General features: G+C 40.2%; 1 protein-coding gene across 2 annotated transcripts in view; it reads right to left on the bottom strand.

Moving 5' to 3' along the window:
- The window catches only part of KCNMB4 (potassium calcium-activated channel subfamily M regulatory beta subunit 4), a 78,544-nt gene that overhangs the window by 32,150 nt on the left and 30,522 nt on the right, over positions 1–15,872 (bottom strand). For both annotated transcript variants that reach the window (XM_055580446.1, XM_055580455.1), the window contains exon 2: positions 9,751–9,878. In XM_055580446.1, the coding sequence (XP_055436421.1) occupies positions 9,751–9,878 (128 nt within the window). The remainder of the gene's footprint in view (positions 1–9,750; positions 9,879–15,872) is intronic.

The following is a 15,872-nucleotide window of genomic DNA, read 5'->3' as shown; positions in this document are numbered from 1 at the left end:
CCATACAGTCTTATACCCAATCCCTCCTTCGCTTCTCCACTAATTCTGCCTTTGCCCAAGCTCTTTTCATCCCTTGTTTAGACTGACTCAATAATTTCCAAATTGTTTAACCTTATATCCTGTCTATCTTCCACGCAGTCACAAGACTGGTCTCCCTAAATCACAAACGTGAATGTTGCTCCTCCACTGCATACAGAGTAAAGGCTAAGACCTCAGCATACCATAAAAGCAACGCATTATCTGATTTACCCTCTTCAAGTTCATCTATCACTTTCCCCCTAAATGTACTCTCCAAGAATATGTAGAGCCTTACATTTCATTCAGTTGTCTATGACATTTCAAATCTTCATGCCTCTGAACATTCATTATTTTACCCGAAATTTCTTTCCTTCAGTTCAGTTCAGTCACTCAGTCTTTTTTTTTTTTTTTTCAGTCACTCAGTCTTGTCCAACTCTTTGTGACCCCAAGGACTGCAGCACGCCAGGCCTCTCTGTCCAACACCAACTCCCAGAGCTTACTCAAACTCATATCCATCGAGTCGGTGATGCCATCCAACCATCTCATCCTCTGTCATCCCCTTCTCCTCCCACCTTCAACCTTTCCCAGCATCAGGGTCTTTTCAAATGAGTCAGTTCTTCACATCAGGTGGCCAAAGTATTAGAGTTTCAGCTTCAGCATCAGTCCTTCCAGTGAATATTCAGGACTGATTTCCTTTAGGAATATTCAGGACTGATTTCCTTAGCCTTCATTTATCTGGAAAATTCCTACTCATTTTTTAAGAAAATACAACTCAGAAAATACTCATTTTTTAAGAAAATACAATTCAGACTTTCCTCTATGAAGGCTTTTCTCTCTCCACTCCTTTTCTCCATTCAAGTAGGTTCAAGCACTATACTGTGTGTGTGTGTGTGTGTGTGTGTGTGTGTGTGTAATTATGGCACTTACCACTGAATAAATTACATTTCAATTGTTTGTTTACATGTTGGTCTTTCATAGTACTCAGTGAGTTCCCTGAAGACATAAACTAAGTCTTATTATCTTTGATTACCATCACCTGGTGTAAAGCTAGTCATTAATAAATACTTGAGTAAAAGAGTAATAGGGTATGTGTGCTCAGTCGTGTCCAACTCTTTTCGATCCCATGGACTGTAGCCCACTGAATTCCTCAGTCCATGGAATTTTCCAGGCAAGAATATTGGAGTGGGTTGCCATTTCCTCCTCTAGGGCATCTTCCTGACCCAGGGATAGAACCCTTGTCTCCTGCAAGTCTCCTACATTGGCAAACAGATTCTTTACCACTGAGCCACAGGGGTAGTTCTAATTCCTAGTTTTTTAAGGAATCTCCATACTGTTCTCCATAGTGGCTGTATCAATTTACATTCCCGTCAACAGTGCAAGAGGGTTTCTGTTTCTCCACATACTCTCCAATATTTATTGCTTATAGATTTTTAAATGATGGCCATTCTGACCGGAGTGAGGTAATACCTCATTGTAATTTTGATTTGCATTTCTCTAGTAATGAGCAATGTTGAGCATCTTTTCACGTGTTTGTTTGTCATCTATGGTAAAAACCAATACAATATTGTAAACCAATTATCTGCCAATAAAAAAAAAACTTTTTTTAAAGAGTAAAAGACGAAAATGGTGATAATTCAATGGATGAAATCCAGGATGCTGGCAAGAGTAATATCATGATAGAATAGTGATTAGCTATTTTGTGGCAGGAAGATTTTGGACTCCCTAAAACAATATTGTTTATTTCAAAGGAAGGAGGTAGGTATTCACATAAGTGATTCTTCCAAATAATTGAAGTTTAACCTTTTAAGTTGAATAAAAACCAATACAAATATTAAAATATAATTGGTAACATCTTTCTAAAAATGCATTACACATTTCCTTACCTATTAAATAGAGTATATTGAACCAAACTTAACTTTTTTGATGACTCAGTGACATCATTATGAGGCTCAATTACTGTTGAGGTAGGACTCTTTGCTCCTCCACTTAATGGCTCCAGACTGTTAACCATTTGGTTCTTTGATAATTTTCTTTCTCTTTCACCATTAGGATTTGATCCATCATTTTAAGCTATTGCAACTGTACATACCTTCAGAATCAGGGAATTACAAAATCATAAAACTAGAGAACTTAGAGGACTCTTAGAGATCATTTAATCTATGAAATTTTGTAGGTAAGAAAACTAAGCCCTAAGTAAGTGAGCATTCCTTTTCTATGACTTTCATACTGTACTCTAAAGAGCTTTCTATTCAACCTTAGCTCAGACCATTATGTTCATCTTTGTCTAAAATGCTAAGGACAAATTTAATTTGGAAAATATATATCATAGGACAAACATACGCTGGGTGAACTTAAAAAGTAGGATCTATCTGTTCAGGATCAGAAGTACAACATATTTATCTTATTTCACAATAGAATTCTTTCCTTTGAGTTATTTTTGTGTGTTCCATCACTCTACTCATTAATCAAATTTCTATTATGTATTCATTCAAGATCTCACTCAGCATCTAATCAGTGAATAATTAGGCTATGCTCTGATTAGTTGTTTCCACCATTGATGTTAGAAATTTACAGGGCAAGGAAAGAAAAGCATATACATATACTAAGTACTCATTCTTGTGCAGATATGATCATTACCAAAATAAACAAAAAGTAAAATCCTGAAGATAGAACATGTCTATCTTTGTGTCATTTTACAGATAACAAAATCAAGAGCAAGAAGTTCCACAATTTACCCTAGGTCACATAGTTATTAAGTGGTAGAGAAGAAATGTAAACCAGACACCTAAGGCCACATGGTTGCTGCATTAAGGAAGTCATAACCTATCCAAGGAGGAAGATACATATTCAGCCAACTCTCTAACAGTGTGATAAAAGCAATCACAGCCCTGTAGGAACTCAGAAGAGGGAGGGCCTGATTATACCTGAAAAGGTGAGAGAAGTTTACACAGTGGTCTTTGAGGCAAGTCTTAATAGTAACAAAAATAATAATGGCAAACACTTTCATAGGAATTACTCAGGGTCAGGCATGCGCCATCTCACTGATAACCTCACAGTAACCTTATCATTTCTCCCTTCTACAAAGGGAATGTGGCACACATAGGTCAGAGTAACATACCACATGTTAGAAAGTGGCTAGTTTCAGCCTTCCTACCACTGTAGCATGCTCATTCCTACAAAAGGGAAAAGGTGAAGGAAGGGGAGAGGGACGGCAAAGGCATGAATGTGTGTGTGAAACAGGGCAAACTCTGAGGACTGGCCTAGGTGGAATGAATGTGCAAACCTTTAAATCAGATCAAGTCACCACTCCCCATCACTGGCTACTCACTGAGTTTAAGAGAATACAGAGTGAAGTAAGGCAGAAAGAAAAACACCAATACAGTATACTAACGCATATATATGGAATTTAGAAAGATGGTAACAATAACCCTGTGTATGAGACAGCAAAAGAGACACTGATGTATAGAACAGTCTTATGGACTCTGTGGGAGAGGGAGAGGGTGGGAAGATTTGGGAGAATGGCATTGAAACATGTAAAATATCATGTATGAAACGAGTTGCCAGTCCAGGTTCAATGCATGATACTGGATGCTTGGGGCTAGTGCACTGGGACGACCCAGAGGGATGGTATGGGGAGGGAGGAGGGAGGAGGGTTCAGGATGGGGAACACATGTATACCTGTGGCGGATTCATTTTGATATTTGGCAAAACTAATACAATTATGTAAAGTTTAAAAATAAAATAAAATTAAAAATAAATAAATAAATAAACCCTGCCTATTCTCTCCAGAATCAACACTCACCACTTTCCTTCTCCCTAACGGCTCCTCTGTCATGGGGGCCTTTTGGGTCCTAAAACTCACCAAACTTTCTTGCCTCAGAACCTCTGCACATAGTGGTGTCTCATTCTGAAATACTGTTCCCCTTGTTTTTTGCCTACCTAACTCTTGACCATCTTCTGGTCTCCACCTAATTATGGTTTATGCATACAGGCCTTTGAAATTCCCCACCTTGTTATAATGTCTCATAGCAGCAGCCCTGGCTTTTCCTTCATGGTATTTACTCCACTTTGTAATTATCTATCTAATGTGATGATAGGGTATAAGCTCCATGAAGGCTTGGATCATGTCTGTTTTTCTTTTTCCAGCTTATGGACATGTGAGTAAACAGCAGAAGTTGAACCTGGAATCGGAAGGGCATAGTCTTCATCCAGTGAACAATAACAAGGCAGAAAAATTTAATCAAGGACTGTGACAAAATCAAAGAAGACTTAAATGAAGTACAACAAAACTTAGCCTAGTGTAGATGATTGATGAAAGAAAGGCCAGGCCTGAAAGACCAGTTGCGGGGCACTTCAACAATCTAGATGAGAAACAGTGAGGGCCTCAACTGAGGGAATGAATTCAAGGCTTCACAGGTGAAGTGGCTGGATCTGTTCATTTGACAACTGTGTGTGTGTGTGCGCGCATGTGGGTGTGGGGGTGCGCACGCATGCGTGTGTAAGCCTGCTCTGTGCCCTCTGTGAACTGATATCCACTTAGGACAAAAAAATTAAGTATTAAAAAGTAAACCTGTATAGAAAAATACAATGCTTTCTTTAAGAGGAAACGTTCAAAAACTAAGGACAGATCACTCTTCCTTGTCCTTAGAGCCAAAGGGAATTAAGGAATGAGTACCCATTTTCCAGGGACACGTCCTCATCAAGGGGAAGTTGGGGAAGGCAAAGATGAGGGAGGAAAATTGTATGGAAAGACTAAGACTCAGAGATGTTTTCCAGCAACTGAATGGAGATTTCAAAAAAAACTTGGTGGGCTTCCCTGGTGGCTCAGTGGTAAAGAATCCACCTGCCAATGCAGGAGACACGGATTCCATTCCTGGTCCGGGAAGATCCCACATACCTTGGAGCAACTAAGTCTGTGTGCCACAACTACTGAGCCCGTGCTCCAGAGCCTGGGAGCCACACTTACTGAAGCCCGAGCTCTTAGAGCCCATGCTCCGCAACAGGAGAAGCCGCTGCAATGAGAAGCCTGCGCACTGCAACTAAAGAGTAGCCCTCACTTGCCGCAACTAGAGAAAAGTCCAGGCAGCAACAAAAATCCAGCACAGCCAAAAAAAGAAAAAACTGTGGTAAGGGGGCATGGAGCCGTGTGGGTTACAGTCCATGGGGTGGTAAAGGGCTGGACATTACTGAGACACTTTGAGAGAGAGAGAGAGAGAGAGAGAGAGAGAAGTGGGCATTTCTGGGGTTTTGCTGAGAAAAGATAAGCCAAGGAAAAGCTAACAAGAGACAAAAATATATAGGGAAAGTAAGTGTGACCTTGCCTATACCAAAGAGTGTAAAATAAAAATCTACCCATTTTATGGAGATTCGATGCTTCAAGGTTGAGGGAGTCATAGAGCCAGAGGGCTGTATGGGAAGATCCTGAATAGAGGCAGCCAGGGCCTGGTTCCACGAACCCTGGGCAGGAAGTCACCACACCATGTTGTGGTTCTTGGGTGGCACAGAAGGGATGATTGCATGGGGACCATCCTTCCAGGGCAGGCCTGGCTACTGATGGCTGCTCTGGCCACTGCACATTCTATTCCTGAGTGTAACTCACCCAAATAAGCCTTCAACAATGGAAACCTAAGACTCCAATCGTCTTTGTCTTCGATTTTTAAAATAACATCCTTTTCTTGAAAACGGAAACTTCTTGGTAACTTTTCTCCCCAATCCTGCATTTGAGTGAAATCTAAAGGTTACTTTAAATATAAAGTTCACCTTATCAAGAGCATCTGGGAATCTTTACAGTGAGTCTATTTTTATTGCATATTTTGCAGTAGTAAAAAGTGTACTAAGAGTAGATGGCACCAAGGAGCTGCCATTTTTCACACCTCCAACCAGCACTCTTGTTTCCTCTTGCAAATGTCATGATAAAAGAGCCAAACTTCAAACTTCTGTTTTCTCGAAGTCACTTAAAATCATGTCTGGAGTGCTTCTGAGTTGTGAGAGACCATCCCTACTTCTGTCTACACCCCAAAAGTTTGAAAATGGGACAGTGAGATGATGGATGGGGAATGGGTATCTGTTCTAAAGAAGGAATGATGAACTTAAATGTACCACTACTAAAGTTGATATACTATAATCGATATACTGTGTTGGCCAAAAAGTTCATTCAGGTTTTTCCATTAGATATTACAGAAAAACCCCAAAAACTTTTTGGCCAACCCAGCATAATGCAGGGTGAGTTCTTTACAGATCATTCTCAGCATGCCAGGGAATGGTCCTGTTTGATTTGGTACCGAGGATATTCAGAGTTCGTGCCCTAGCAGAAGGCAGCCCTATTTGGAGGAGGCAGCCTTTAGAAAACTTGGTACCTGAGTGGGGAGTGAGGGCAAGTTACCAAGATGACCAGCAGCTGGGTAGCACAGCCCTTGGGAGGGGGTGCCTGTCTGCTTCCTCCTGAAAGCTCAAGGTCATGCACATTCGGAAACCAGCTCCAGGTCCAGGGCTTGGGAGCCTAAAGGGTCACCTGGTGCAGACCGTGGTGGGTTCAGTATCAAACTGTCTTGACTGCTAGTGCCTGTTTCCTGTGGCTGGGCTCCCTGTCTCACTGAAAACCATATCCCCACGTCACCTTTGTATTTCATCCTCCCCTGTTTTCCTCAGGGAGTGTCCCCTTTTTTCCTTATTTACTATGTGTAGTCAATATTTCCTTCTCCCTCGGCAGTTTTAGTCCATACTCCATCTCATTTCTCTGTATCCATTCCTATTTCCCTCTCAATTACTCATCTCCTCCCTCCAATTCTTTTTCCAGTCACGGCAAACTTCTTGAAAAAGTAGTCTGCACTTGGTAAAGCCTTCACAGGCTCATCTCAGCCCAAGACAAAGTGATTTCAACCCCTTTGCTTTGAGGCAGTACCTAAACCGTGTTCACAAAGATCACTTACACACTCGGAGCTGCCACAATTGACTTCTAAGCAGTGCATCTTGATTATTCTTTTCCCCTTAAAACACTCGCCCTTCCAAATCTTTTCACTTTCCTCTCAACATCTGGCCACTCTCTCTCCATCTCCTCCCCCTCATACCAATAACACAGAGGATCCCAAGATTCTGTCAACATTTCTCTCCTCACTCCAGTATGCATTCTTTCCCAGTGTGCATTCTTTCTCTTTGCTTCAACCATGGCTTGGGTGCCAACGATTCCCAGATCCATATAACATTGACCCAGACTTCTTACTCTTGAACTGAAAGTCTGTACTTCTACCTCTTTCTTTTGGATATTTTGAGACTCTCAGATTCAGCACAGTCAGAGCTAGACTATCCTTTTCTCACACTCAGTCAAATGTGATACCTCCCTTTTCCGCATCACTCACATGGCTGCTAAGTTCTGCTGACTGTGGTTCTAACTGTCTCTTCTGATGTACCCCTCCATGGGCTACTGCCACTGCCGCCACTCTCGAACTGGGAGAAGAAGAGGGCTAACAGAAGGAGCTCAGGGAATCAGATGAGCTAGTTTCAAGCTGCATTCTGTTTTTTTTTCACTTCACGACTTCTGCTGGAATCTTTAAGACTCAGTTTTCCCACCTGTCAAGTGGGGCCAGTATTTAGAACTATTATAAGAAATTTAGTGATCTAACCAAAATGTTATTCACAATGATCCAGTATTTAGAACTATTATAAGAAATTTAGTGATCTAACCAAAATGTTATTCACAATGATTGACACAGGTAGCCACTCAGAAACGCTATGTTTTTCACTCAGTACTCTCCTTACTCCCCCCCCCCACCCCAATCTCTGAGCTGGAGCTCCTTGCTTTCAGCCCATCTTTCCTCTCTAATACACATTCAACTCTCATCCCTTACTTTCTGTATCAGAGATCTACTCAAGTGAGTCTTTGGTTCAAAAAAAAGGAAAACCTTTTCACAAATTTTCATTGCCCAAATGACAAAGATCATTCCCCTTAACATGGCATTTATGAACCTTTGGAAATCTAACCCTAAGCTACATTTCCAGCTTACAAATTCACCACTCCTTGTTATATATAACCTATGTACCACATGTAACTTATATTGTCAAACTTGTTTTTTTATCACAGCCACCCCATCTTCAAGGTCTTCCTTCCTTTCATTTCTAACTGATGAAATCATACTTTGCATGAAATTCTTGCCACCTCTTCTTAATATCCTCTGCTTCTTATTAATATCTCCAGCTTCTGTCCTTTATTGTGCCCTTACATTGCATAAGCTCTATTTCCCCCAAGAAAGTCTAATTCCTTGGAAGCAAAGAACCCTCCTTATTATTCTAGCAAATTGCATTCATTGATTTATTCCTTCACCAAACATTTCTTAACTGAGAACCAGCCACTGTGCTAAGTACTAGGGATACAGAGCCAAAGAAGATATGGTCCATACCATTAACCAGTAGGCAACCTGGTTGGGAAGATGGGCATACAAACAATTCCAGTAGAGGGTTATCGGTGAGGGGATAGAGCAGTGGCTCTCAATCCTGACTGTATACTAGAATCCTTAGAATTGGTTTTTTAAATGCTAATACCTAGGTTCAACCACCAAAGATTCTAAGTTAATTCATCTGTGATGCCTTTTTTTTTTTTTTTTTAAGTTCTTCTGGTATAGTTACGACAGTGAGGATTGAGAAAGAGCTCTAGATAGCACACAGAGGTATATCTTGTAGCTGGCACTTTTGGATGTTCTACAAATTGCCACTTTTATGTACCTCCTTCCTCTACATGAATTAGGAGACTCTGCCATATCCCTGCCTCAGACATAGATCCTACCTGCCTGTTCTTGCTTCCAAGTTTAAGAAAGACAGTCTTGGCAGCAATGTGGAGAATGTCCTGGAGTGGGGCAAAGGGTGGAAGTAGAAGGGTTAGTTAGAAGACTACTGTTGTGTTAATAGTTAGAAGACTATTGTGCTCTCAGATTCATGAGAAATAACATGAATCTGAACTAAAACAGTGGCAGAGGGAAGACACAGAAGAGTTAATACAGGATAAAATCAACAGGATGATAAATACAGGTTATAGAGCATAAAGGAGAAAAGTGAGTTAAGAATTACTCAAAGTGTCTAGACTCAGTAAATGAGTAGCCTATAGTGCCATTCACTAAGAGAGGGATTATGGGAGGAAGAGAAAGTCTGACCTAAGTGTGGAACACCCAAATGGAGAGGGACAGCAAAGAGCTGAGAATACTCAACATTTGATGAACAGATTACTATGATTAATCTGGGTGGATACTGGAATAGTCTAGTTCAACGAACTGTTGCTGTATGCTATAACTTGAGTTCTCTCTAGGTCAAGTAAAGTTTTAATGATGGAAACATTTGAAGATATCTGGTCAGAATAGAAAGGAAAAAAAAAGATAAGATTTGATGCAACCCAAAATGATGATAAATCTGAATGTTGTTCAGTTTGTGATCATTAATCACAAATTATTCGGGAGAACACTCCTAGTAAACAGTCCTCCTACCTAAAGGCACTTTCTTAGTGTATCCAGAGGGTAAACTCTATGATGCATGATACAAATTCTCACCTTTTTTGGCTAGCAGGTTCCTTATATGCCCCCCATCCTAAAGAGTAAGAAAGGGCTACCCTAACTACATGCCAGGAAGAGTCAAGACTATCTGTCTCCATGTAGTATATTTTGTCAAGTGACCACAATCTATGATTTATTAATATAATTAGCTACCGAGGCTACAAACAACTTTAATATGCACATGTAAATATTCGCTTACCTTTGAAATTGATTAAAATAGCAAGTAAATGGCTGGGAACCAATCTCATCTTTCCAGTACTGTTGCCAATTCATGACACTTTCCAAGTTCTTCTGATTTTCTCTCTTACAGGGAGGAATATAGGAGCACTAACAAAACAGAACACAGAAAGTAAACCTATTATTCTATAGAATATTGAAATATAGGCCGTTTTTAATAGATAGATGGCATTATGCTTATGGTAAATCTAATTTGACCTACTTAATTTTCAATTTAACCAAATTGGAATTGCTAAACTATATTTCAAATTTTGAATTTGGTGCAATTACAGGAAGTATTCCAATAATAAAGATACAGCCAAAAATAGCTTTCAGCCATTACACTATAAAGATACTTTATAAACAATTAGTTACAATCTACTAATGGGTTGAAAGCATATGGGCCTGCTGATGAACAAAGGGAGGTAACACAAAAGCTGATTTTTATCCCCAGTCTCCAACCGACTTTGACATTTTCCTCTTCTACTTTTAACTAACAAAGCAAGCACACAGCTCTCCTCTGATACTGATCTCAGCTGATGAAACTCGTTTTCTTTTCTTACTTGTTCTTGAACAGCAAAATCAAAGGGAAAGTTCATCTCAGTTACATAAGCAACGCATTTTGCTAACTGTTGCCCCCTTCTAGCCATGCCTCTGACAAAGTAGTTCTCCGTGAAGGGACTTTATTACTTGAAGCAATATATTCAGCAGAGTTAGAAGACTGCTCTTAACCCTAGATGTTACAATTAACCCTTAGCATTCTAATCCATTTTTTCCATTTCAGTCTTTTATGATGATGATCATGGTGAAGACGATGCCAGTTTACAGTTATTGAATGTTTACTATGCCAGTGAAGTGGAAGTCCCTCAGTCATGTCCAACTCTATACAGCTCATGGAATTCTCCAGGCCAGAATACTGGAGTGGGTGGCCCTTCCCTTCTCCAGGGCGTCTTCCCAACCCAGGAATCAAACCCAGGTCTCCCACATTGCAGGCAGATTCTTTATCAGCTGAGCCACAAGGGAAGCCCTTACTATGGCAGACATGGTAATAAATGTTTAATAGCCTTACCTCCGATCCCTCTTACAACAATCCTATAATGACCCCCACCTTACAGATGAAGAAACTGAGATTTCCATCAGTTCTACAACTGGAAATAGAGTCTGGTGACTCATCACATTCCACTCTCAGATGTTGTATCAAGGTGTTCAGTATTAAGGAGCAGAAAAAAAATCCACTAGCTCTATAGTATAATTTGAGTCACATGATTTTAGAGCATCTACTTTCTCAATGTCTTCTAGCCATTTTTGGGTAAAATACAAACATTTTAGCATGATGTACAAAACTCTCCATGATCTGGTCCCTGCCTGGTCCTCATTCTCACTCAAGCCTGGGATGCAGTCGTATAGAAGCTCTTGTTCCCAAATCTGCCATGTGGAATCCACAGTATCATACTTGTCTGTTTTATGTCAGCCTCTCCAATTTGTTGCCAAGCTGGGACAAGGTTTATTATTTTCTCTTCTGTATCTTTAAACCTAGGACTACAGCTAGTTAACACGGAAATTTCAAAAATGTTGGTAAAATTAATAGTAACACATGTGGATACATCTTTATTCAAGAAGAGGAAGATATTTTTTTACAGCAGTTAAACATTTTAAAGCATATATAAATACATTTTAAATTTTCAGTTCAGTTCAGTTCAGTTCAGTCGCTCAGTCGTGTCCGACTCTTTGCGACCCCATGAATTGCAGCAGGCCAGGCCTCCCTGTCCATCACCAACTCCCGGAGTTCACTCAGACTCACATCCATCGAGTCAGTGATGCCATCCAGCCATCTCATCCTCTGTCGTCCCCTTCTCCTCCTGCCCCCAATCCCTCCCAGCATCAGAGTCTTTTCCAATGAGTCAACTCTTCGCATCAGGTGGCCAAAGTACTGGAGTTTCAGCTTTAGCATCATTCCTTCCAAAGAAATCCCAGGGCTGATCTCCTTCAGAATGGACTGGTTGGATCTCCTTGCAGTCCAAGGGACTCTCAAGAGTCTTCTCCAACACCACAGTTCAAAAGCATCAATTCTTCGGCACTCAGCCTTCTTCACAGTCCAACTCGCACATCCATACATGACCACAGGAAAAACCATAGCCTTGACTAGACGGACCTTTGTTGGCAAAGTAATGTCTCTGCTTTTGAATATGCTATCTAGGTTGGTCATAACTTTCCTTCCAAGGAGTAAGCGTCTTTTAATTTCATGGCTGCAATCTCCATCTGCAGTGATTTTGGAGCCCAGAAAAATAAAGTCTGACACTGTTTCCACTGTTTCCCCATCTATTTGCCATGACGTGATGGGACCAGATGCCATGATCTTCGTTTTCTGAATGTTGAGCTTTAAGCCAACTTTTTCACTCTCCACTTTCACTTTCATCAAGAGGCTTTTTAGTTCCTCTTCACTTTCTGCCATAAGGGTGGTGTCATCTGCATATCTGAGGTTATGTATATTTCTCCTGGCAATCTCGATTCCAGCTTGTGCTTCTTCCAGCCCAGCGTTTTTCATGATGTACTCTGCATAGAAGTTAAATAAGCAGTGTGACAATATACAGCCTTGACGTACTACTTTTCCTATTTGGAACCAGTCTGTTGTTCCATGTCCAGTTCTAACTGTTGCTTCCTGACCTGCATAGAGGTTTCTCAAGAGGCAGGTCAGGTGGTCTGCTACTCCCATCTCTTTCAGAATTTTCCACAGTTTATTGTTAAATTTTATTTCATTTAAATTTTAAATATTTTTATTTAAAATTTTTAAAACTAAATTTTTAATTTTAAAAATAATTTTAAATTAATTTTTAAAATATTTTTAAATTTCTTAGATTAAAATTTAAAGTTTTATTTATTTAAATTTAAAATATTTTTCTATTATATGTAACAAATTCACATGTTATACAAATATTGTCTCACTGCATATTTACCCTCTGCATATATAGTTTCACTTCTACTAATAACAATAATATATAGCTAAAAAATTCTGTGAAATTATGAATCCTGAGCTCTTCAAAGCAGCAGTTGGGCTTAGAAGCAATGGAGACTATTAGATAGGGTTCCAGTCTTATTAGTTGTTACATGTTTGGGCTTGAAGTAAATTACTTTTTTTCTGAATTTCATTTTTCCTAATCTGCTAAGTTTCCAAAATAAATTATAGCTCTATATCTCTATGATTCTCTTCTTGGAGATACAGCAAGAAAGGATCCAGCAGAAGGCAGGACTGCAAACACTGCTGAGTATTTTCTCCAGAAGAGATCCTGCCCACTGGGGAGATGGCCAGGAAGCCTGATGAAACCACCATTCCAGCCAGCAAGGAGGACAAGTGTGGTTAGTCTTTACTTGGAGACATGTATTTTGCATTAGGAAAATGTTTATAAAGGGCTTCTGATTTTCCTGTTGCTTATTTCCTATAATGTGACAGATGTTTCCTTTCCTTCTATTAAAAATTCATTTTCTGTATCATGGTCAAGTAGTTTATAAAGTGAGAAATGACTGTGTTTATAAAGTGTCAAATGACTGTGCTTTTTGTAGGGGGCAGAAATTTCTAGATCTGGAGGTAGAAGCCATGAGGTGTGAAACTTGAAAAACTCATCAGATCTCTTTTTCCAATAGGCACACTCAACAGAGGGCTTCCCTAGTGGCTCGGCAATAAAGTATCCACCTGCCAATGCAGGAGATGCAGTTTCGATCCCTGGGTTGGAAAGAGCCCCTGGAGAAGGAAATGGCAACCCACTCCAGTAATCCTACCTGGGAAATCCCATGGACAGAGGACCTGGTAGGCTACAGTCCATGGAGTTGCAAGAGTCGGACATGATTTAGCAACAAAACAGCTGATACTCAAAACAAGAGGTACGCTAAACATTTTCGGGAATAACAACCAACAACCAAATGTAATTAAAGAAGATTTTTAAATTCTGTAATTATCTCAGTTTGAAAACTTTACTATTCAGTTTTGGGAGGAGGGGGAAAGAAGTGGATTTAAAAGAAATGTCTCTGCTGAATGACAGCTCTCTAGTCTGACCAGGAGAATTACAGCTACACATTTCTGAAAAAGTCAGACTAAAACTTTCACGGAGGGTATAAAGTTTTATATTAGGTATGTTGTGATTTTATGTGGGATAAAAGAAATGTTTATTGCCTCTAGGAGACTTTGAGCTAGTATAGATGGATTTTTGGAAGCAAAGTACTCTCTCACATTGGGGAAAATAACCTGTGATCAAAATTTAAGTATTTTTTTCCAAGGACTGCATTCTTTCCAAAGAGTATCACAGATTAAATAATGAGTTTACAATACTCCAGCAACTTCTAAAGTGCACATGTCCGTGAAAGGAAAATTGGGAAAATTGTTAAAAGGCTAAACTTTAAGGCTCTTAAAAATCATTATTATCTATTTTGTTATACCTCGATTGTCCATTTAATTGGTCTTTAAAATTTCTATGAAGCCTAACTCAGATTTGCTCTAGATTCTTTCTCAATTTAGTGGATCGGTGTAGATTATTAGGATTTTAAAATAAGGTATAAGTGAAAATTCAAAGTAGTGTTCCAGAAAAAAAAATTCAAAAATCAGTCATAGAGATTTTCTTTTCTGGGTTGTTCAAGTTGTTCAAGGTTTTCCTGGCACCAAACAGCTCCCTCATAAATCTCTCTCCTTTGGAGGAGGGGCACAAACAATGTGTGTCTTATCAACATTATCACTATCATCAGCATGGTTAACACTTATTGACTATATGTCAAACATTTCATTAATCCAAATCTCATTCAATTCAAATGAGCAATTATTACAATCACCCTCATTTTACAGATGAGGAAACTAAGGGATAGAGGGGTTTCAGAAAACCTTCCTTAGGGCTTCCCTGGTAGCTCAGCGGTGAAGACTCCGCCTGCAGATGCAGGAGACACGCGTTCGATCGCTGGTCCTACGTGCCATGGGGTAGCTAAACCCGTGTGCCGCAACTACTGAGGCTGTGCTCTAGAGCCCAGGAGCAGCAACTGAGCCCAAGCGCCTAGAGCCTGTGCTCCACAGCAAGAGAAGCCACCGAAATGAGAAATCTGCTCACTGCAACTAAAGAGTAACACCCATTTGTCACAACTAGGTGAAAGCCTGAGCAGCAACAAAGACCCAGAACGGCCAAAAAAAAAAAAAAATTAAAAAAAAAATCTTTTCTTAGATTACAAAGGCAAATGGAACAGCTGGGATTCAAACTGCAGAGAATTCTTTTTTTCCTGAGCTTCTTGAGTCATTTTATTATTTTTAGTTTATTTTTTTTTTTTATTTTTTATTTTTTTGCTGCTTGTGGGGTCTTAGTTCTCTGACCAAGGATTGAACTGGGACCCTCAGCAGTGAGAGCACAGAGTCTTAACCACTGGACTGCTGAGGAATTCCGGAGAAGGCAATGGCACCCCACTCCAGTACTCTTGCCTGGAGAATCCCATGGATGGAGGAGCCTGGTAGGCTGCAGTCCATGGGGTCGCACAGAGTTGGACACGACTGAAGTGACTTAGCAGCAGCAGCAGCTGAGGAATTCCCTGCAGAGAATTCTCAACCACTGCACCACAGTGCCTCGCTTTAGGGCTTCCCAGTTTTCCCTTTTTGGAGCCCCCTGATTTGGTGGTCAGGGAAGTGGCCTGACTTCCACACCACTCTCTTGGAGAACTAGTGTAATGTTTTCTTGGGAATGGACTTTGTGAAGTCCTCCTGTGGATTGGCGGGCTGAGGCTGCGGTTGCAGCCCTTTGGTTTCCCGGTACATTCTCAGAGAAATGTACTGTAAGTCTTTGCTTGTTCCCTCCTTCTCAATTTGGCTTCAGGGTTGGTTTTTGGTGCCACAGATGTAATTTCACTTAGGTGAATTTATAGACACAATGTCTTCGGTCATGGAGGACAATGAGCCTTCCCTTGGAGAAACTTCTTTGTGCTGTTCTGACCTTTTCTTGTTTTTCATTTGCAAAGGCTGCATTTCCCAACTTCTAATACCATTATCGCCCAAATAACCTTCACTAGAGGCTGTGTCATTTGCTGCCTAAAATTGCATGAAATCACTCTCTTTAAAAAGTTGGGAGAAAAAGAGGTACGTGATAA

The sequence above is a fragment of the Bubalus kerabau genome, chromosome 1, assembly GCF_029407905.1.
Source record: "Bubalus kerabau isolate K-KA32 ecotype Philippines breed swamp buffalo chromosome 1, PCC_UOA_SB_1v2, whole genome shotgun sequence".
Classification (NCBI taxonomy): Eukaryota; Metazoa; Chordata; class Mammalia; order Artiodactyla; family Bovidae; genus Bubalus; species Bubalus kerabau.
Note: the sequence above shows the minus strand (reverse complement) of the source record. Positions and strands in the feature narration are given on the sequence as shown.